At 38.7% G+C, this 21,738-nt stretch overlaps 1 protein-coding gene across 26 annotated transcripts in view; it reads left to right on the top strand.

Annotated features, from left to right (window-relative positions):
• msi2b (musashi RNA-binding protein 2b) overlaps positions 1-21,738 on the top strand; it is a 257,350-nt gene that overhangs the window by 58,833 nt on the left and 176,779 nt on the right. For all 26 annotated transcript variants that reach the window (XR_014608035.1, XR_014608036.1, XR_014608037.1 and 23 more), the window contains exon 6: positions 13,474-13,566. Coding sequence is in view for 19 of the 26 variants with exons in the window: in XM_084127171.1 (XP_083983297.1) it covers positions 13,474-13,566 (93 nt within the window). In the remaining 7 variants the exon portion in view is untranslated. The remainder of the gene's footprint in view (positions 1-13,473; positions 13,567-21,738) is intronic.

Raw genomic sequence — 21,738 nt, 5'->3', positions numbered from 1 at the left:
TGTTTGAGCACATTAAAAAGAAAACAGAGTATTGATATTTTCATACACATTTTCTCACACAGAATTTGTGGATATACGCGCTCACACACACATGCACACATATATACATATACATATCCTGACTTCGTACATCTTTGCACACCATATTTGAGAGGGAAATTTTCTGTGAATGACTTGCATTTATAGTTCTCCATGTAAGCGAAATGAGGGTGAGTAAATAAAGACAGACTTTTTATTTTTCAGTGTACTGTCACTTTGAGTTGTTCTAAACAAAAATCACAGGTGATCTGGATAGTAAAGGTCATAAATAGGATTTCCCACATCAAAGTGCTGGAAAACACTGAAGCCGATCTTGACTTCAGATAGTCCCGTGGTTGTTTGGTCTGCATTTGCGCAGACAACTTTGACATGATGCCTGAACACACACGCTAGGGCTGCACGATTTGGGGAAAATGGCATATTGCGATTATTGAGGTCAATATTGCACGATTTAGGGAAAATGGCATATTGCGATTATTGAGGTCAATATTGCGATATAATAAACAAATGGTTTCATGAGTCAACTTGCTTAGTTCTCAAGGAAAATACACACACAGATTAGTGATAATGCTGAAATGTGTATTTCTCAACTTAGTGTTTTCAAATTAAAATTATATTTTTTACAAAATTAAATAATGACATCTTTGCATTACTGCAAACTTGTTATTGTCTCAATAGTATAAAATAAATAGACCAATAAATAAGAACATTTGTATGCTCATGAATATAAGATATTTTGAACATTCTGTCCAGACAAACAGGGACATTTAAGCAGGATGTGCATTTGTGTGATATTCAAAACATTTGGTAACTAAACAGAATTTTGTTAAGTGTAGTGACAATGTTATAATGTTTACATGGCACAATGACTGGTAGGCGACTGTTTTTATTATTGCTTGATCTTGTGATTAGATTCCAATCTTGATTCAATATCGATTCATTGGGATAAATATTAGGTACAGCAGATGCATGTTAATTTTTCTCAAGAAAAACAAATATCTCACCTAATGCTGTAAACATACAGAGAGCCCTGTCAGCTGGTATTATTAAAGGTTAAAAATAACAACTCAAATTAAATATAATTTGGTTTTTACTAGGCTATAATAACAACGTTACAATGATATAAGTTACAAAATATAAAAGATATAAATATTTAATATAATGCACATATTTAGCAAAATACTCCTCTCTCTATATATAATTTGTCTAGCCAACTAACGTGCTATCAAATGGCTTTCCTGAGGTCAATGTAACATTATGTGACATTGTTCTCCAGCTGTTTTATTGACCTCTTTCTGCAGTTGAAAAACACTGATTGATCGATATTTTGTATGAGGCATAAACATTTCGGTAAGTTGTACTGTATCTTTTAACACACCTATTGTTCATTCGTGTTTATTTACTATTAACTAGTAAAGAGTAAGAGATGTCCGGTTCACGACCACGATCTGTCACGTCACATTTACAAGCGCCAAAACGCTATTGTTTGAATTTCGTAATAAAATTGACAGAATCTGAGAGCTGAGAATTTGTTTCATATCAAAAGTAACCTGCTCTGTCTAGTCAGTGTCCTCTTTGCTTCGTGATTTTTCTCTGCGTTAGAAAATGGATGTGGCGTGTGAAAAGTGTCAGTTGCGTGAGTCTCACGCTGAATGAGTGAAAATTGGCAGCCCTGCTCTCTCTGCTCAGTGTCGGTTATCTTATAGCCAAAATATCGCCATATAACAGAGGTCGAATTTTTTTCTGGTCACCTGTTCAGTGTTCGTCTGCTCGGCGTCCACCTTCACCTGTTCTCCATGCTGCACACCGGAGAAAGTCACGACGTGAGCATACGCGCCACGCGCGCCACTGCCTAAACTGAAACTGACTGGTCTTCTTTTTATTAGCCTTGTAGAAAATGGGCAAACAGCTCTCAAAGAGAATGGGTTGTCATGTCCACACATGCATTTATTTATTTCATAAAATCGCAGCATTTTGCGTCATATAATCGCATAGGCTTGACATCCCGTTTGCGATATGATTTATCGTGCAGCACTAACACACGCGCAAAGCAAATGCAAACACAATCACATTCAGCAATGCCAGAAAGCACATCGAAGTGGGAAGTGGCTTCTGTAAATTGAAAGTTCACTTAAGGCCCGCAGGATGGATGGTGATGGCCTTTGTTAACTCTTCTCTTTCTCCTGAACAGATTAAACTGATGTGAAGCTCTGCCTTGCCTTGTGGAGATTATTTCACTACGAGTTCAGACATTTCAGAAGTAGAAAGGATTGCTAAAGGCCTGCCTCCAAACGATGTGGCATGCTGATAAATTCCTCAGCTTGCGCTATTCTTAATATTTCAGAAAAGGACATGAAAGTCTGATATCGTTTTATACTCCTAAATGGCAGTTTGGGAGAAAATGTCTGGGGAAAAAAATTTCAGATCTATTGTGAAAACTGAAAGGAAAGGAAAACGTACAGTCGCTTTAAAAATGTATACAGCTTCCAGCATAATGGTGTAAGTAATTTGTTAAGTGCTTATAACTCCCCTGCTAAAGTTTCGAAGATTTTGCCCCAAGCAAGCACATAATTAGCATATTAATTTTTCAGAATCGCTTTGAGGGGCAAGCACTCAATTTTTTTCTCTCATTTCTTCTTTCACCCCTCCATCCTTAATGTGAAAATATTTTTCCATTCTGCAGACTGTTTATCAAGGCTGAAAGCTCATTGATATTCAGCGCGAGTTCGTTTGAACGGAGACCAGGAGGTGTATCAGCCTAGCCATCTCCTGGGTCCTATAAGGAGCTATGAGCGGCCGCGATCTATCTTCATAACTGTACAATAATCTATCGACTCTGGGTTTGAGTGTAAAGCACATCAGATCATTAAGATAAAGCCATGGAGGGAGTATTGCTACAGTTTGTCATTGAGGAATATTGGTGTTAGTGTAGTTTGGAATTACAAAGGCACACTGCGGAGGATAGCACCAAAAACAGTTTATTTTGCCGTCGTTGTGTGAAAGATGGAACTCAAGCTCAAGATTTATATACTGGCCTGCTGGAAAAAAAAAAGAGGCTTTTTAGAAATATCATTTCGGTATACACCTCCGTTCAAATAGTTGATGTCAGATTAAAGAAAACCTTTTAAATTTGGCTAATACTTATTGTGCGAGGATGCATTCAATTGCTCAAAGGTGACAGTAAAAAGACATTTATAATATAAGCAAAAGTTTTCTATTTCAAGTAATTGAATTTTCTATTCATCAAAGATAACAAACAAAACAAAACAAAAAAAAATCACTGTTTTCACAAAAATATTTTTGGTTTTCAAGAAATATTTATTGAACAGCAAATCAGCATAATAGAATGGTTTCTGAAGGATCATGTGACACTGAAGACTGGAGTAATGATGCTGAAAATGAAATATATTACACTAAAAAAAGTAATTTAAAATGTAGTTTATATATAGTGTGTATTTCATAATGTTATTGTCAAATAAGTGCATCTTTGGAACATTCTTAGAGATTTTTACACAGATAAACACCTTTGAGTTATTTTTTCAATATGGGCACATTGGTGAGTGACCCTGAATGACCTTTGAAATGAAAAAAGTCAAAGAAATGACAAAGAAAATTACCTTTTTTTTTCTGGGATTAGTTGTTGGGTTTTCCCAGTGGTGTAGCATGCTTTCACAGGTCTTGATCTCCATTAGAAGGGTAGTAGTATAGATATTGATTCATATTAATTGTGTGTCATGAGACCGTTATGTGCTTCTGACCTGGTCACCAGCGTTCCCACGTTTCACATGAGCCAGCTTTGGCAAGGCTGCAGTCAGATGACCTGGGTGTTTTGTAGCATTGTGACATCAGTGGCTGAGGATTTAGAGTGCTCCTACTGGTCACTCTTAAAGCTACAGTACCTCATTTGACACACTCAAGTGCTCCAAAATTGCTGTGATGATTCATGAAGACCCTGTGAATGACCAATTTGGATGCTAAAATAAATATTGAATTTACTGAATGCTTATAGCAATCATAAGGGGCAGTAGTTTCCCCCTTTCCCCCACAGTTTTATGGAATTCAAAAATAAAGAGCTCTTTAGTGTGTCAGCTCAGCAGTTTAGAATAGGAGCATTTCACCAAGGCATTTTCATGCCACCTTCGTAGATAGTCAAAGACTTTCAGAGTCAGCACAACCTTTACAACCTTGAGGTTTGGATTGGCTTGAACTGTCTTTTTTAAAATAAATTTTACAGCCCCCTTAGTCTTCAGGTTTTCAGAGTGTGCTTCATGTGGTTTTATAATGACAGTGGTATATTGATCTTAAGCTAATTGATTAAGCTAACATAAATATTAGTGATTAGTGGCCTGCAAATCCTAAATTGCCCCAAACAGAATGACGAGTCACTAACCTGCTGCTCTTAATCCCTTGTCTGATGCTTGTGCTTGAACTGCCTTGGGCTCCACTAAGTGGCTTGGGAGGGATCTTCCATTCAGAGAGCCAGAGACTCATTTACGTGCCCTCGGGGGTCAGCAAAAGGCCTCTTGGTTGGGTCTTTGGCAGCCAACCTGCTGTCAGTGTGGAGACTGCTTGCTGTAAGCTTGAAGGAACCCCGCTTTGGGCTGTCACCTGCCATTTGCAGTAAGCATCTTTACCCCACTCATCTACTCAGTGTAATGGCATTGTGGTTATCAATTAGGGCTCTATAAATATACACTAGAGATTGGATTGGACCAGTTTTACCCTGGAGACAAACTTCACTTCGTCCCTGTCCAGAGACCTGCACTTTCTTTTTTACGCTTATAATCATGTGATTTCATTATTCAAAAATATCTTATGTTCTTTTGTCTCTTGTGCTTGACTCTATAGTGTACAGTATGTCTTTGTCAAAGTTTTTAAATGTTTTTTTTTTATTACTCTAGAATACATTGGAAATAACACTTATTTTTGAAGGTTATGTACAGTTTGTACTATGATCACTGCAGTTGTGATGTAATTTTCTGAATGCATTTACTTTTTTACCTATTTTATCAACCACCAGGCAAAATAGCATTTTTTCAACATGCAACACGATTTGTAGGGATGCAAATTATACAATTTTAAACTTTTATTTTATTTACTGGTTGATATCTGATATTTAAAAGTGCATACTCATTTCCCCATTTATATTAGCTTTGGCATCATCTAACACTCACTGTTATTTTTTTTTAAATACTAATAATTTAATTACATTTAATTACAACTTTAGTTAATTTAAAGATGAATTTCACAACATAGCCTAAAATGGACTTGTAGCATTTAAAACGACTGATTTTTGTTTTTAGTGTTTTATTTATTACATTTTTTATTTAGACAAAATTGTAACATTTTAATATCTGTGGTTTATCACTTACTGGCTATAACATAAAAATAATTACCGGAAAAATTATTAAATTTTAATAATGCATACCTAATGATTTGAGATATAATTTGTGTGGAGATGTGTGTGGAACTGAGCGCAAAAGAATATTGCAAAACAAAATCTATTGTTTTGGTTTTTTCCCCTCAAAATCTCTTCTTTTGTGTTAGTAAGTCACAGTTTTGGAACGGCATGAAGTAATATAAACAATGACATAATTTTTCTATTTGATAAAAAGAATTTCTCTTTAAGTTTAGAGGTTTGTTCAAATATCAAATCCCACATATGCACAGTAGTATTAGTGATTTTTACAGTAACAAGTACCACTAATTTGAAAATAGTTTTGTGTCCTGTATGCGTTATTGAGCGATTATATAGAAATATACAGTAGATAAATCTCCTTGATGCACATAAGAGTGTTTGAAAACTGCATCAAATAAATCTTGTCTGATGGGTTTTGGGGCAGGGAAGGGGAGGGGGCTTTGCATCCACAGTTTTTGCCGACGTTACTAATCAGTTATTCTCAGCTCTTGGTCAAGCCGCTGCCTCGCCTGTCAATCAGGGTTACAGGCGCGGAGGCAGGAGCTGTTTGGCCCAGTACATTTGAATGTTGACATTAAAATTCCACACTGCAAAATTGTGTACAAATTGGAGCTTGGCGGCCTAAATTTAGATGCAGCAGAACAGAAGTGCACTGGATTCTGTCAGTCAAGGAAGTGTCGAAGCCTCACATTTAACGCGACCCGCCTAGTTGTCACTGTTTTTGACCGGTTTCGCATCCTGCGAGCTGGTTCGCCTAGAGTGTGTGATTCGGTGGATAGGACAAAGAGACGGCAATCAGTGATGAATATGTGATTTGAGATGATGAAGATGCCTGGGAAGGAGGAGGAGGATGAGGAGGGGGGTCTCATTATCTCACTCTAATCAGGGGACATCCAGCTAGGCAAAGAGGACTGATTAAAAAAGACTCCTCGTCATAACACAACAAGAGCATCGTTTGGCTGAGGCTTATAGGCTTGTTGTGAGTGAGGACCAATGTTAGTCAACCGCAATCAACAGCAAGAGGCCACTACACAGTTCATCAGAGACCTAGAGTAAACAAATAAAAAAAGCAGACCGCTCGGTTCGAGAGAAGATAACGCTGGGAAGGGGAACTCTCCGCAGGAAACGCGTCAGGTGTTTTGAGAGGAGCTTGATCATCTATCCCCCATTCCTCTGTCTCTGTTCTTTGTTGAACTCCACGTCCCATCAAGTCATCTGTCAAACAGACCGCTCGTCCCCCTCCCCTGTCGGAATATAACTTGATTTGGTATGTCTGTATCCCTGCGATTGTCCTGCGCTCTGATAAGGATCCATGTTTTCAGGGAGGGTTTGGTTGCGCCGCATCTAATGAAAGATCTTAATTAGATCCATTTGTGCCCAAAGGAGAGTAGATGCAATATTAAATTGTCACTCCTATCACATTCCTCCAATTTAGGCTGCAGGATACGTCTCGATCCATTTTATTTCGCCGCAGATAAATGGTGAACTTTGCTGTCACTACTACCTCCTGCATTCTCCCTCTCATCTTCAGCAGAGAGCGAGAGACTCTTCGTCTGGAAGAAAAACATATTCCTTATATATTATAAAGCATTAGAAAAATTCTACTTTGCCTCCCAATTCCACTCTTTGTGCAGCAAAGAATCTTTCTGATTTCAAATCCAAATTGAAGCCTTGCTGATAGTCTTGGTCTTTAAGTGTCATCAAATTCTGGCTCGTTGTCCTTGAAAATGACTTCTTTCTTTTTTTCTGTGGTAATTTTAACCTAAAAAATATTTGTTGAAGTTCCCATGGCAAGATGTAAGTTGTTCTTTTCATTATTACATATTCAGTAAGCATTATTTGATTTATTCGGCTGTGAATTTTTAATTAAATTAAATATGTAAAATAATCAATACAATTAAATTGTGCTATAATTGATCTCTAAATTGTGTTAAAGGGGTCATGAGCTATTTTCCTTTTCATTTTTGACCCCCTCTTTCGAACACTCAGTTTTGATAGGCGTACCGCAATTAGCCTAAGACTTAAGATGTAAACGCCCACTGCTATGATTGGGTAACAGTTTTGCATATTCAAATAATTTTCAACGTTCCTGTCATTACATGTGTGGAATTGTTTTGAAAACTTCCGATGTTGAAAAATATCTCATTACATAGTTAAAACATTTGCCAAAAATGTGAAACATTTATGCGTATTACTTATGGTTTATAAGTCTGGGTTGTGGCAAATAAAGTTTAAGGACATGGAGTTATCACAGTTATAATTGACAGGATGATTCACAGCGTTATGAATGAATGTGCCATTGTTTGTCACACTGTTGTTGTTATAGGCTATTCATAGTTCATCCTTTTTGATAAAGTGAAAAACGTATACATTGTCATTTGCAGTGTTTTGTCTTAAATAAAATGAAAAGTGTAATGTCTTACTGATGACAAAACAGTAAATGTCGCTCACTGAGGATTTTATTCAGGATTACAGCGAATGGCTTAGATCAAAATAATATCTGCATTCTCTACGGGCTTTCTTCCACATCTGGGAATCTCCCGCTTTAACCCCATAAGCACAGAAGCAAAGGAAAGAACAGCCAATCACACCTATTCAGTTTGACTATACAGTATAAATAGTTTGTAAATATCAAGCGATCTGTATCAGACAAAGCAATAGTGACACATAGTAAAAACACTGGTACTCACACTTGTGTGTTGTCGGATCCAATGTATTTGGCACTGCATCATCTGTTATTTTCGGTCTCTCTGAAAAGCCTGCAACTGTGTCTTGTTTAAAATCGAACTGAAACAGTAAAATGAATTGAACAAGAAGAGTGTCTAACTGACGTGATCTGACTGGAACTTAAAAATGCACGCTTCCCATCCAATAAATAACAATAAGCTTTGTGCTTTTTCAAATTCTGTCCATTTTACTACAAAACATTTATAACAACATATTGTTAAATGTGTTAAAAAAAGTTAAATGTGCCGTGACAGATCGCACATAAATATATGCACATTTTACATATTAATAATCATTTTTAATGTTCTTCAGTATATAGGCTAATGCATGTTTGAATAAATCCGTCACGTTGACAGCCATCATTTAAGCTTCCTTGAGTGTAATTTAAGTGTTTGTATACAATCAGTCCATTTTAACCTTCAATATTATGGTAATGTAGTACCAACTGACTCCTATGTATAGTTTACAGCATTAGTTGAGACCTGATTACTGTACTGAGATTAGATTACTGTACCTGATATATATACAAATAATCGATATCGAATTGCAAGCTTGTGAATCCAAATGGGATTGAATCGTGAAATTTGCGTCAATACCCAGCCTAGCAAAGACTTGTGTTTTTCCACAGCTTGGGTCTTTAAAGGGATAGTTCACTTTGAAATTAATTTTTGATATGTTTTAGCTTACCTCAAGGGCATCCAAGATGTAGGTGTCTTTGTTTCCGCAGTAGTTTCAATTTTGATATTTTTAGGTCAAACCGTTCTTGTCTGTCAGTCATATAATGCAGTTCTATGGTCACTGTCTCAAAGAGCATGCACAAAGTCCAAATTAAAACAATTCCCCATCGTCCAAATGAAACAATTCCCCATCATAAGTACACATTGATGGCCTAAGACACGAAACGACCGGTTTGTGTGAGAAAACGAACAGTATTTATATTGTTGTTATCTCTTGAAAACAGCTCACGTCCAAATGATCTGACGGCGCGGGCGGGTATAGATATATACACTAGACGTCACCTTGGCTACTGCAGTTCATTGGAACGAAACCGTAGCCAAGCGACTTCTAGTGTATATATCTATACCTGCCCGCAGGCGGGTATAGATGTATACACTAGATGTCGCCTTCGCTACTGCAGTTCATTGGGACGAAACCGTAGCCAAGGCGGCATCTATGTATATTTCTATACCCGCCCGCGCCGTCAGATCATTTGGACGTGTGCTGTTTTCAAGAGATAACAACAATATAAATACTGTTCGTTTTCTCACACAAACCGCTCGTTTCGTGTCTTAGGCCATCAATGTGTACTTATGATGGGGAATTGTTTCATTTGGACGATGGGGAATTGTTTTAATTTGGACTCTGTGCTTGTGTTTTGAGACAGTGACCATCGACCTGCATTATATGACTGACAGACAAGAACGGTTTGACCTAAAAATATCAAAATTGAAACTACTGTGGAAACAAAGACACCTACATCTTGGATGCCCTTGAGGTAAGCTAAAACATATCAAAAATTAATTTCAAAGTGAACTATCCCTTTAACGTCCTTTAATCCTCAGAGGCATCTCTATGGTTTTATTGAGTTATCCTGTGTTTGTGTCTGTCTTGTATTTACTACTACATGACATGATTGAATCGGTGGGTGGGGCTAAAGAGGCAATAGAAGTAGGTGTTGATCTTCTTCTGCAGAGGCAGTCTTTCGTCGCACTATAACGTAATAATGTGACAAAATCCGAAACAAGTCGTTTTATGAGCTGGATTTCAATAAACAAGGAAGTTTTGAGTTCTGAAGCGTACAGGGTGTTTTTATAGTACAATGGCCTCTTATATGTCAAAATATCAAGAGAAATTAAATTTCTCTATTCATTATCCCTTAGACAGGCCTATTAATGGTCCATATTTTATTATTCAGAATGACATTTCTGATCATACTGTGAGCGCTATAAGGCATTAGCCTGCACACATCTAAAGGAGGCTCTTGTAGTCATCACCTCTTATCGCCTGCACTTGTTTGAGCACTGGTAGAAACCTGCAGCACGACTTGCATCTAGAAACATTCTGGCAGCTGACATTCCCCCTCGCTAGAGGAAGGCAAGAAATATTCTCTAGGCATGCCGAGTCGCATCAAGCAATGCTGGTGGAAGATGACAGGGGCTGAAACCGCAACATCAGCAGACGACTAAGAGCAACAAACTCGGCTGCTCTGCATAAATTTATACGCGCAGTATCTCTAAACACACTGCTTATACTCTATCACACCTAGCGCCGATACTTTTTTATATCTCAGCTCTCCTGCGAGACGTGCTCTTTCATATTCATAGATTTTCACAGCTGAATTTTTAAGGTCTTACGATAGCAAGTTTCCCCGATATGTCATCACTTCGCCAGACGTTTCCCTGTCCCTTCGCAAGGTCCGCGGATTTCTCTTTTCTTTAGAATATACTTGCACCTCATTGTTTTTTTTCGCCCTTCTAATTTGTTTGAAACGTCTTTTCCCATTTCAACTATGTTAAAGGCTCCCCCACAATGCCTGACAAAGAGTGATTTCAAATTTGTACGGATAATGAGAGGCTGCAGAAGGAGGTGTGAAAGTTAAAACTGCGAATCCCTCAGCAGCAAGCAAAGTTAGGGGACCGTTCCTCTCGCTGGGACACGCGACTCAGGATGATTCAGGACGAGCTAGAGCTATTGTACCCGACACCTCTTAGTCACCAAACATTAAGGTACCTCGGTACCTCTCCCTTGTGACTCGCACATTATTCCCACGGATGTCTTAAAAACAGAACTGTGTTTTTGGAAAGCTGGCATGTCAAAAATGGCAGAGAGAAACAAGGACAAACCGGAGATGCTCAGGAAGGATAAATCCCGTAATAAAGGGTTGTCTGACAAGCTATCTGCTTTTCTTATCTAAGTGGAGGCTAATCAAATTGTACGTTTGGTAGCTTGTTGTGTGTTTTTAATGATTATTTATTTCAGGCCTTCAGGGTCACAAAACCACTCTATTTTGCAAAAGAATCATGCTTCCTGTCATCGTCTTAGTCATTATTGCATCCAAGCTGGCACTTTGAATGCTAATGGGTTAGCCGAGTTAGCGGCGTCAGCAGCACATCGTGTTCGTGAGGCATATCTGCTCGTCGCATCTCGAGAGAGGTGTGCGAGAGAGCTAGCACGGACAGAGCAAAGGCCTGCTGTTTTCTCTTGTCACCATGGAGAGAAATGGACAGAGTAATTGCGTTGTTCCAGGGCCTGAGGAATCCCATCAGCCAGGAGCTGGTGCTGTCAGAGGACATAAAGATGCCACTAAAAACTTAACTCTCCACTGACACGTTGGGCGGCTCGGGCCTGCACAAAACGACAGGGGAAAAGACAGACAGATTAACCATGGTGGGGTGCAGATGAGAGTGAAAGTGTTTTGGAGAAGGTTTGGGAAACAGCCAGCTGAGATGAGGGCTGAGTGTGCCTGTTGCCAAGATTGTGTATGATGGATGTGAATGAAGTCGAAGTTAATGCTCAGGGTTGCTTAATTCTTTCGTCGTCTACTCCGCTCTGGGAAACACCAGGGGTTTGCTAGAATGCTCAAATGAAGCTTATTTTCTCTCATTGTCAATAAGTGCCCCTTTTTTGGCCATTTTAATAGACCGAGACCATAGGATGGGACAGGAAATTATGGGGAGAAAGAGTAGGAATGAGTTCATTGATCTATAAAGCACTGGTTGAAGATCCATCCATCCATCCCTCTCTATGTATATCTATCTGTTTGCATCCATCCATCCCTCTCTATGTATATCTATCTGTTTGCATCCATCCATCCCTCTCTCTGTATATCTATCTGTATCCATCCATCCATCCATCCATCCATCCATCCATCCATCCATCCATCCATCTCTGTTTATCTGGATACCCATTCATCCATCTATCTATCTATCTATCTATCTATCTATCTATCTATCTATCTATCTATCTATCTATCTATCTATCTATCTATCTATCTATCTATCTATCTATCTATCTATCTATCTATCTAAATGTGTACCTGTAAGACCTGTAATACTTAGATTAAATTGATTTTTAAACTTTCAACTGTCACATTAACACATTAACATCTTGATAAGTTTTCCATTTCTAGATGAAATGGATGCTTATTGCTTTTCATTTTATTGTAGATTATACACATTTATTTGAATTTCAGTTTGAATTTGAAATTCAAATTTGAATTCTGCACTTTTCTTTTCTTTTTTTCAAATTCAATGATTGAATTGGAATTTAAAAGGCATTCGCGATTTACATAGTTACAATAGTTCCCAACCATCTTTACAATAATTGTCTTCCAGATCAAAATCACATCTTCCAACCACTAACTTGGGTGAGCTAAAAATCAGTTACACTGTTTTTTTGTGTGCACAATGTAGGTCAAATTTGAATATGTGTCTTCCACATGAGCGCCTTAAAACATTGGGATCATCTGCTGCATCACAGCTCTGACAATAAGCACACATTTAATATAAATCCACACGAGTCCAACATTAGTGGGAATTTGACAAGTTTCTTCTCTTTGTTAACTTCAAAAAGGGCTTAACATTGCCTGAGGAGTTCTCTTGTTAGCCGTTATCATTGCCCTATATGATAGGTGGGCTATTTGATCTCAGCGCACCAGCTCTCAGCACAATTAACGTTGCTGCATGAAGAGAAGTCGGGTCTCGGAGCTCCATATATCTCTCCAGCAGGGAAAGTTAATTGTGTTTTGAAAAATGGGCCTTGTTGCACGAATGCGACCTCTACTACTGTCTGTTCTCACCGGTTTGAGATCCCGCCTTGCTCAGAGACTTCCAACTTTCTGACACCTTTTGTTTGTAACTCAATTAGAGTGTCTTTGAAGGTCTATTCGAGCAGCTCGCTCTACGTGGTTTTCCTCTGAAACTTTGCTGTTCCAGTTTTCTTAAATGGACTGGGGTATTGTGTATTGGGTCTTCACAACACAAGAAAAACACCATTCACAGCTCAGGTGTTTCTGTTAGTGTGAAACCAAAAAGTGTCAAGTCTGAAATGCTGAGAGAGAAAGGACAGGTATAGCTAGGTGTTACCCGTTCCCGAAGCACACTCTCACAACTCAACAAATCACACAGTACCTCCTCTTCAGTCTCCCTGTGGGACACAAAACCCACAACCGGTCATCTCCCAATTCCCTCTTTTCCAGGTTCCTCTTTGTCTCCTGTGCGTTTGAAGTCCTCTGAAGTGCTTTCACATGGGCCTAATCTCGTGTCTTCTTCTCTTCTCTTCTCTTCCAGATGGTCACAAGAACAAAGAAAATATTTGTAGGCGGATTATCAGCTAACACAGTAGTTGAAGATGTGAAGCAGTATTTTGAACAGTTTGGCAAGGTAAGATCTCATTTTTCTTTTTCCCTTTGGCTAATTTCATGGAGAGATGTTTGCGTATGATGAGAAACGCTGTCCCTCAACGAACTCTTTCATGTGAAGACTTTCAAACAGGCTGTTTGAGATGTGGCCATTTGGAGATGAAAGACCAGTATTCGCCTGGTCTCTGTCGCCACCAGCTGAAGTAGCCAACACCTTTTGCTTAAAGCTGCTGTATAATCATTTTAATGTTAAAATACTTTTCCTAACTCAGATTAATGTGCACGGACAACTAGAAGAGCAAGCCACCTGTAGGTTGACTTACCTGAAAACTCTGCATTGAACATTGCTGAGCTGGTCTGAACATTTATTCAACCAAATGGTGTGCTTGGTCCTGCCTAGGGTTGAGTAGTGATACAGACTGCCCAATTTGATTCTGATTCACAAGCTTTCGAATCCATTTGGTTCAATTCCATTTTTGAAGCAATTTGATTTGATTCAGTTATAATGTCCATTTTGCTAACATATTCATTACATATGGAAATAAAACCTCCCTCTTCTAATGATGTGTATACAGGGAAGTGTTTCAAACCGATTCAAACTGGCGACTTGTCTTTTTTAATTTACAAGAACTAAAAAGAATTAAAAGAGTTATTTGTTTTAGGAATCAATCTATAATTTTTGTGCTGTATGTTTTTGAATCACTTAAAGAACTTAATCATTAGAGTCTTTTGTTAAGGAAATCAAGCTACAATGTTCATGCAGTGTAGTTTTGATTCACTTAAAATAAACAAATCATAATAGTCATTTGTTTTTGGAAATCAAGCTACAGTGCTGTTTGTTTTGAATAACTAAAAATAATTGGCTCATAAGAGTCATTTGTCATTTTAATGTACAAACTGAGAATAGGCATAGAGTCAAAAATCGATGTTGGGCTTTTATGAATCAGTATCAGGATTATTCAAATAAGCAATTGAAAAAGAAATGTTTTTACCCAGTCGTACCTTGACATGTTTTTCCAAGCCTGATATCTACCTTACTCATGCAGATGATTGATAGATAACCCATATCTTTGTGTGGCCCAGGTGAACTTTTCTATATGCTGTATGATATGACTTTGAGTAAGTTCTGTTTCTTTCTATTTCAGGCTCTGTATAAATACCTAGCTCCATTTGTTTGTAATCAGCTGTGTCTGAGTGGACCTAACACACACTTGACTTGATTGAAGGGCTCAATTATGCAGATGTTTTACTTGCCCTGCGCTGTATGTCTTGCCCTGGGGGTGTTTTCAGCAGCGCCAGCGCTGGCAGTAGACAACCGCTAAATCATTGTGATTAAAGGAACGACGGAGGATTTGTAGCTTCTTAGGTCACAAGACTATATTAGTCTTACCACAGCCCGGTTTATTGAGGCATACTTGTCTGCATCCTTACATAAAGCTGTAGATCGTTATTTTGAATGGGCAGCGTGATCCAATAACGCTAAAGACCTCAGCGCTCAGTGTCTCGTTGTTTATAAGTTGCGAATCAAATGCAGTGTCTAATTAAGTATCTGTCTCCGAAGACAAGAAAATTACAAATTGACCATCCGTTGGATACACACTTGTGAGTAAAGGCGAAATAAGCCTTCAAAGTGACTTGCTAGAAGGTTGGATGCTCATTTGCTGCAAACTCTTGATGACTCTGCAAGTCCGCCCACCTGGAGGTTTTGCCACACTGTGGTGTCAGTTGAGCTGATACCCGGAGGTTTGTGTGTGTGCATAGGGGCGTGTGTGCAGGCCAATTAACAGTGTCTCCTGGCGAGCAGTAGGTAGTGAGAGAATGAGGATCCTGGGAGGAGAGCAGGTGGCATGGGGCAGCAGGGTCACAGGATCTGTCTCCTTAGAAGCTGTGTTCTTCCTGAGCACTTTTTCTGTGCTATGACAGCTTACACACTCGTGCACACACACATTTAAGGGGCACTAAGGGGCATTTATTGCACAACACTGCAGAATTAAGATTTTAAAAGCCTTTCCACAAAGGCTCTTTGAGTTAGATCCACTTTTCATTAGCATACAGTCATTTCGTGCTAATGCGGCATGTTGCCTTTTTTTTACTTTCAGAGGAAGGCATGCCTAAATAATTTCAGTTGTTTCCTCCGAAACATTTTATGTGTTAAGACAACAGACTTGGCATGGTCTGATTTAAAATCTCGCTGATATTTTGCACATTCGTCGTGATGTGAATGTAAAAGACCGCCTCGCTCCCTTCATAAACCTTCATGTGCCCTAATTACATAGGATGGCTTATGCTTAGTCATAGGTTTATTGTAATCGGCTTGGAGTAGATCTCCAAACAAAGTACACTTATTCTGCTAAGTTGAAACAACTCCTATTTACTTCATTACCAACCTCCCAACTCTCTCTCTGTCTCTCTCTGTCTCTCTCTGTCTCTCTGTCTCTCTCTCTCTCTCTCTCTCTCTCTCTCTCTCTCTCTCTCTCTCTCTCTCTCTCTCTCTCTCTCTCTCTCTCTCTCTCTCTCTCTCTCACTCATTTTAGTGTTCGCTGTGCTGTTGTGGCCAGGATTTAGTTTCATTAGGCCTGAGAGTTGTTTCCAAGCCAGTGCTCTGCCACAATCAGGCCTTTATGCCTCCTCTGTCCTGGTTCCCATATCGGCCTGGGTGAGAGCCAACTTCTACCATTTCAGGGGCAAAATTTTAACCTCCTGCAGTCCCAGATATGCAGTTCGTCATTGGAAGCACGTATAATATACAATATGCAATTAAAAAAGAAATACTTAAATATTTAGATCTTTTTATATTATTGTATTATTTATATTATTAAAAAAATATAAATAATATTTTCTATAAAACATATGTATGTGTATGTGTATTATGTGTATGTGTATTATATGTGTATAGGTAAAAAAAAAAAAAAAGATATTAATTATATTATTTATATATTGTGTTATTAACATACTTATTTTTTTATTATTTAAGAATTATCAAATTTAATGAAATATTTATTAATTATTATAATGATATTATGTTATATATTATACTATATTTTATGTAATTATATAATTGGTAAAAATATTATTTTATTAATTTCTATTTTATTAAGTAAATCACATGCTCAGTCTACTATAAGTTACAGTGATCATTAGACAAGTTAATACTCAGTCTCTGTGTGCTGTGCAGTGATGAACACACTAGTTACAACAGGTGTTTTGTGTTGTAGCTACTATATTGTGTACTAGGCACATCCAGAACAGTATTACCAATCAATATTCAGAACTGTAATTATGCATTTTGAACTAAGTTTTAGATGTTTTAGAGACAACTTGAAATGGCAATTGCAATTTATTCATCTTCTGACACATTTCATAGTGAGTAGGAAAATAATTAATCATTATATAATTTTTATAAGTCCACATGGCCTTGGGTTACATCAGCAGAAAGGACATTTTGTTTCACAAGCAGAGAATTTTTATCTGAAGGTGACTAGGGACATTTATTTAGAAAGTGAATAAGGTCAATTTTGGTTTCATGTTGTCTTTAAAAGTGAGAACTTGAACTAAGAATTGTGTATTATCATGTTGCCGTAATGAAATATCAGAGTTTTCTCTTTCTCTCAGCTTCAATATTCACTGAGGACAGTGGGCTGCCTGTAATGACTGCATCCCGAGCACTCACTGTTAGTTAATTTAGCATACCTGGTGAACCGCTAACATTTAATAACGGCATTCGATTTACCTCAGGCTCGGGTAATAAAAACAGTGCACTGCTCTATTTGCAAGCCTCACTGAATCCTTAAAGTCTGATTTGATAAGCTTGTTTAACGAGAGGTGTTTGTGGATTTGGTGTGAAGAGTTTATTTCAGACACATTTTCCTTGTGTACCCTGTGAGACTGTGGGAACATGACAGCGTATCAGTAGTGAGAGTAATGGTGGCCATCCAAAGTTGCCTTAAAGATGCACCGTCTTCCTTCCAATGTTAGTTCCTTTTACGATTCTTGGGGTGTATTTTTCTCACCATTGTCCTTCAGCTTGAACATTTCATGCCTGGCGCTTTGTGAAGCTGCTTTAAGACAATCTCAATGGTTAAATCGCTATATAGCTAAATTGGATTGGTTAAAGTTGCTGTGCATAAGCAAATAATAAAGATTAGCAAAAGCCTCTAGACTGTTTAAAAACAGGGATAAGATTTAACATCACACCGTTGCTTATGCTATATATAACGGTTGTGTTCTGTGAATTTCCACTTCCTAAATTTAGTTTGGAGTTTTTTCAGAGTCTTCAGCTTCGTGAGCATTTCATGGTTTATTTTCTTTTAATGTCTTAGCAGGAACTTCATTGTCTGGGCAGAGATGTGTTATTTCTTATCAAAAGGACTGCCTTCCTCCATAAGAGTAGCCAGGGAAGTGTCCTCTATTCACTGTGAGGGTTAGCAGTAAATCCCCACGGACTTCTATGGAGCCCGTAGCCCTTAAATGTTCTCCACACATCAGTGGCCTTGCACAAGTGGGAAGTCACTAACAAAAGGTAGAAATTCTTAAGGGCGGCTGAAATAGTCAATCATGGGCTCCCCGCTCTCCAGTGCCCTCTGGAGTGAAGGGAGAAAACAAATGAGAAGCTAGTGAGGGATGAAAAGGGAAGGTAAGGGGAAAAGGCAGCTTTTGAACTGGTTGGGATTAGTTTTAAGATGATGCGCTCTCTCTAGACTCCTCCCTTCCTCTGCTCTCGTCTTCCTGTCTCCCTCCCTCCGCTCATCCTCAGCAATCCGAGCCCACACCTGTATTTGTTTCGCTACCGAGTCTTTAACAAGGTCTCAAAATGGCTTTCACAGAGCTTGTGTTAACCAGTGAAACCAAATCTTCTTGTGAAGATTGAAAACACAATTGATTTTGGGCAGGGCTGAGGTCGCCGGCCCAGACCTCACTCTCTTTCCGCCTCTGTATGCTCTGACGCGTCTTGAGATTGATCTCTATCCTTCTTTAATTCCTTTTTTTCCCTCCATTGTTTATCTTGGCTGGACACGCATCCAAAATGTCCGAAGTGTGTTCTCCCTCTCCAAGGAAGTTTATAATATTTAGAGAGAGCTCTTTCCAATCATCTTAATGGTGATTGCTCAGCTGACACGCAAGTAGCGACTTCCCTGAGACATAAGTCAGCAGATAATGTCAAACTTTTAGTCTCCAAAAGTCTAATTACTGGAAAAACATCTATTATAATATTAAGGAAGTTTATGTTGTTTGTAAACTTATTTATTTTCCAGAATACGTTCACTTTTATTATGAAGGATTTGGTGTAATTTTAAAAATAAGAATTAAGAACAATTGAAAATATTTTATTCTTCACTTATTCTTAAATTGTCTATATTTTTTATATATATTATATTTAATATAAATTAATTGTGTATTTTAAGATTATATAAAATGTGTATATTGTATAAAATGTGTAAATATGTATTTTAATGAATAAATTGATGATTGATTCCTTATTCCTATTATTAAGTGGCACTAATTTTCCTTAATATTGACTTGGAAGCATTTTTTTCAGCAGATTAATGTATTTACAGCATCTGCCTGCTAACCAGTCAAACTTTGCCCCCATAGTCCTCGTCTTCTTTCTCAACATCCCCAACGTTTTGGGTGTTCTAATTGTGCATGAATGCCGTGGTACGTATTTGCAATGAAAGCTTAATATTTCTTCTTTCATGGCAGAATGCGCTAGGGACCTGTCTTGTAGCAGTTGGTGTGTAAATGATCTTTAAAACATTTTGCTGAAGGAAAAATAAAACTCAGGGTACCCAGAAGATTTCCCCCCAGTTGTCAGAGCGGCTCAGAAGCTTTCAACCCAGCGACTCGCTCACGGTTACGGGCTCTAAAGCGCAGGCGGCGAGATCTAGCTTAGCAGGACTGTTTGAAAGAAAAATGAGACAAATGATTTAACACTCTCCTTGACCTTTGTTTGCTCTAAGTATTGGCTGTGTTTCCAGGAGTCAAGGGGGGATGATTTTAAAACGCCCACTGGAGAATTGGAAGTTAAACTGCTTCTTGGCAATGATTTCCATTTTGATTCCACTCTTTTCTTTATCGTCTCCTTAAGTCTGTAGTTCAGCAGTACATCTTGTTGTTCAGGACCTCCCTAGAGTACATCATTTATAAACTTGCGGTGATGGATTGGCCTTAGTTTAGCTGCCTTGTATGCACCAGAAGGCCCCTGTGCTTTTACCTTATACCCATCAGAAGGCTAGTTTTTGTCTTTTATAGCATTATTTACCTGGACGTCTTTAAATCACGTCGTCCAATGGAAAGAGCTTGACCACATTTGGCTAACTTAATCACTCTAATCACTCTCTGTTAATTGCTTTTTCCTCGTCAAAGTCCCTGTGCTCTAAGATGATTTAGAGGGCACGAAAGCTGGAATCAAGGTCTTGTAGATGTCGTCAGAGCTGTGGCGACGCAACGTTTCATCATACGGGCTGGCTTTATCTTTGACTCTGAAAATAAAAATGTGTTTTATGTGCTTTATGTATTTAGATTATCTGTAACAGATGGTTTGTTAACTTTTAAGTGCAAATTTGAGATATGATGAAGCTTTACATTGGGGATAACATATTTAAGCTATATTTAATTAGTGTTTGGGTTAGTCTTTGGTTAAGATGCAGGTTTGCAAATAGCGGTATACCATTAACATTGTCCTTTTAGTTTTGATTATAATCTTTAATTATAAGAACATTTTGGAATTTAGTAAGTCAGTCATCCGTATGAACTTGCACATATGCATACAATGTCTTTGCCCCCTCATGTATTGCCTTACCTTTTCCTCTTTTTTTTGATTGCTTTCAACCTGTTTTCCACCTGTTCTTGTGTTATCCAAGTAAATCTTCAAACAGGGTCTGTTTTTAAGCATAGATTGCCTTGATTGCCATTGAACGGAGTCACTGGGATGGATAGGCCTCCGGGGCTGGTCACATTTGTTTAAAAGGACCAGCCGTTTTTTAAGAAGATTGACCGTGATTGTGGAGGATTTTCAGGCCCTTCTAACATGAGCAAATCTCTGAGAGATAGCAAGCCTCAAACCGCAGGCTATTTTAGGTTGAAGAGAAAGACAGAAGCCGAATGAAGAGGTAAAATGCTTCTCTGAGATTGTCCACAATTTGAAGGCGTTTGTTTTTTTGGGTCAAAAGATCTGCTTTGGCTTCAGCTCAACTTTCTGCATTGAGTGGCACTATCAGATCAGCTTTGGCCGCTCCCACTGTGCCTGAAGCCGCACCGGCCGATTGCGATCTTTTCCACCACTCCCTAGGCATAGAGTGCACCAATTAAATCAGCTCCGTGCTCTATTAGGATTTAACCGGGAAAAAAGGGACCCATTTCTATAGAGACCATGACATTTCCAATCCCCCTACTGGCACCACCCGTTCACCTGTGGAGATAGCCTTGGAGTGGTAATAACTTTTGACTCAGGGGGGCTTCTGTGATCTTCAAGCTTCCAAGATGTGGCCTCAAATAAGCCTCCACCTGCCAGGCCGGCTCTTAGTGAGAGAGGCACCTCTGTGTCCCGTTGCGCTGTGAGCTCACAGGAAGTCTGCACCGGGCTGATATTCCACAAAGCTGTCCAGGAGCATAGAAGCAAAAGCAGGTTTTGAGTGACAGCTTCCTTTCACTCTCAAACGTGACAGTTGGAAAACAGGATTATCGCAGCGTAATTCAGACCGTGGTCCGTTGTGAACTTTGAGAGGAGCTTTTTGGTGATTATTTTTTTAAATTCTCCTTTGGCGGAGAAGATTGATACGCTCGTAGTTTTCTCATCAGCTCAAAGAGGCGGATGCGAAGAAACGAGAACATTTAAATGCTCAGCATGAAAACAGTCAGTGTGAGCTCGAGAGAAAGACGCGGCGATGAGAGAGAAATTATAACTAGAGTTGTCTCTCCTCAGCGTCCCTCCAAAATCTGATTGGGCTGACAGCATGGGTGCTTATTTGGCGCAGGGCCATCTGAACGCTAACACGCTGTTACACGTCGTGCACGAGTAACATAAAAAAAAGCACATAAAACAATGTCCCATTGGGATAACTACCTCTCCCACTCAGAATGCTTTGAAAGCTTTAAATGGCCTTCTTTCGGTCCCCCTCTCTCCTTCCACCTTATGCTCACTAGAAGGTAAAGCTTGTATTTTTTTCTCCCCGCAGCTTGATGCAAAGCTTTAATG

The sequence above is a fragment of the Abramis brama genome (genome assembly GCF_963993115.1).
Source record: "Abramis brama genome assembly, chromosome: 10".
Taxonomy (NCBI): Eukaryota; Metazoa; Chordata; class Actinopteri; order Cypriniformes; family Leuciscidae; genus Abramis; species Abramis brama.
The sequence above is the reverse complement of the archived record's forward strand: the minus strand, read 5'-3'. Positions and strand labels throughout refer to the sequence as shown.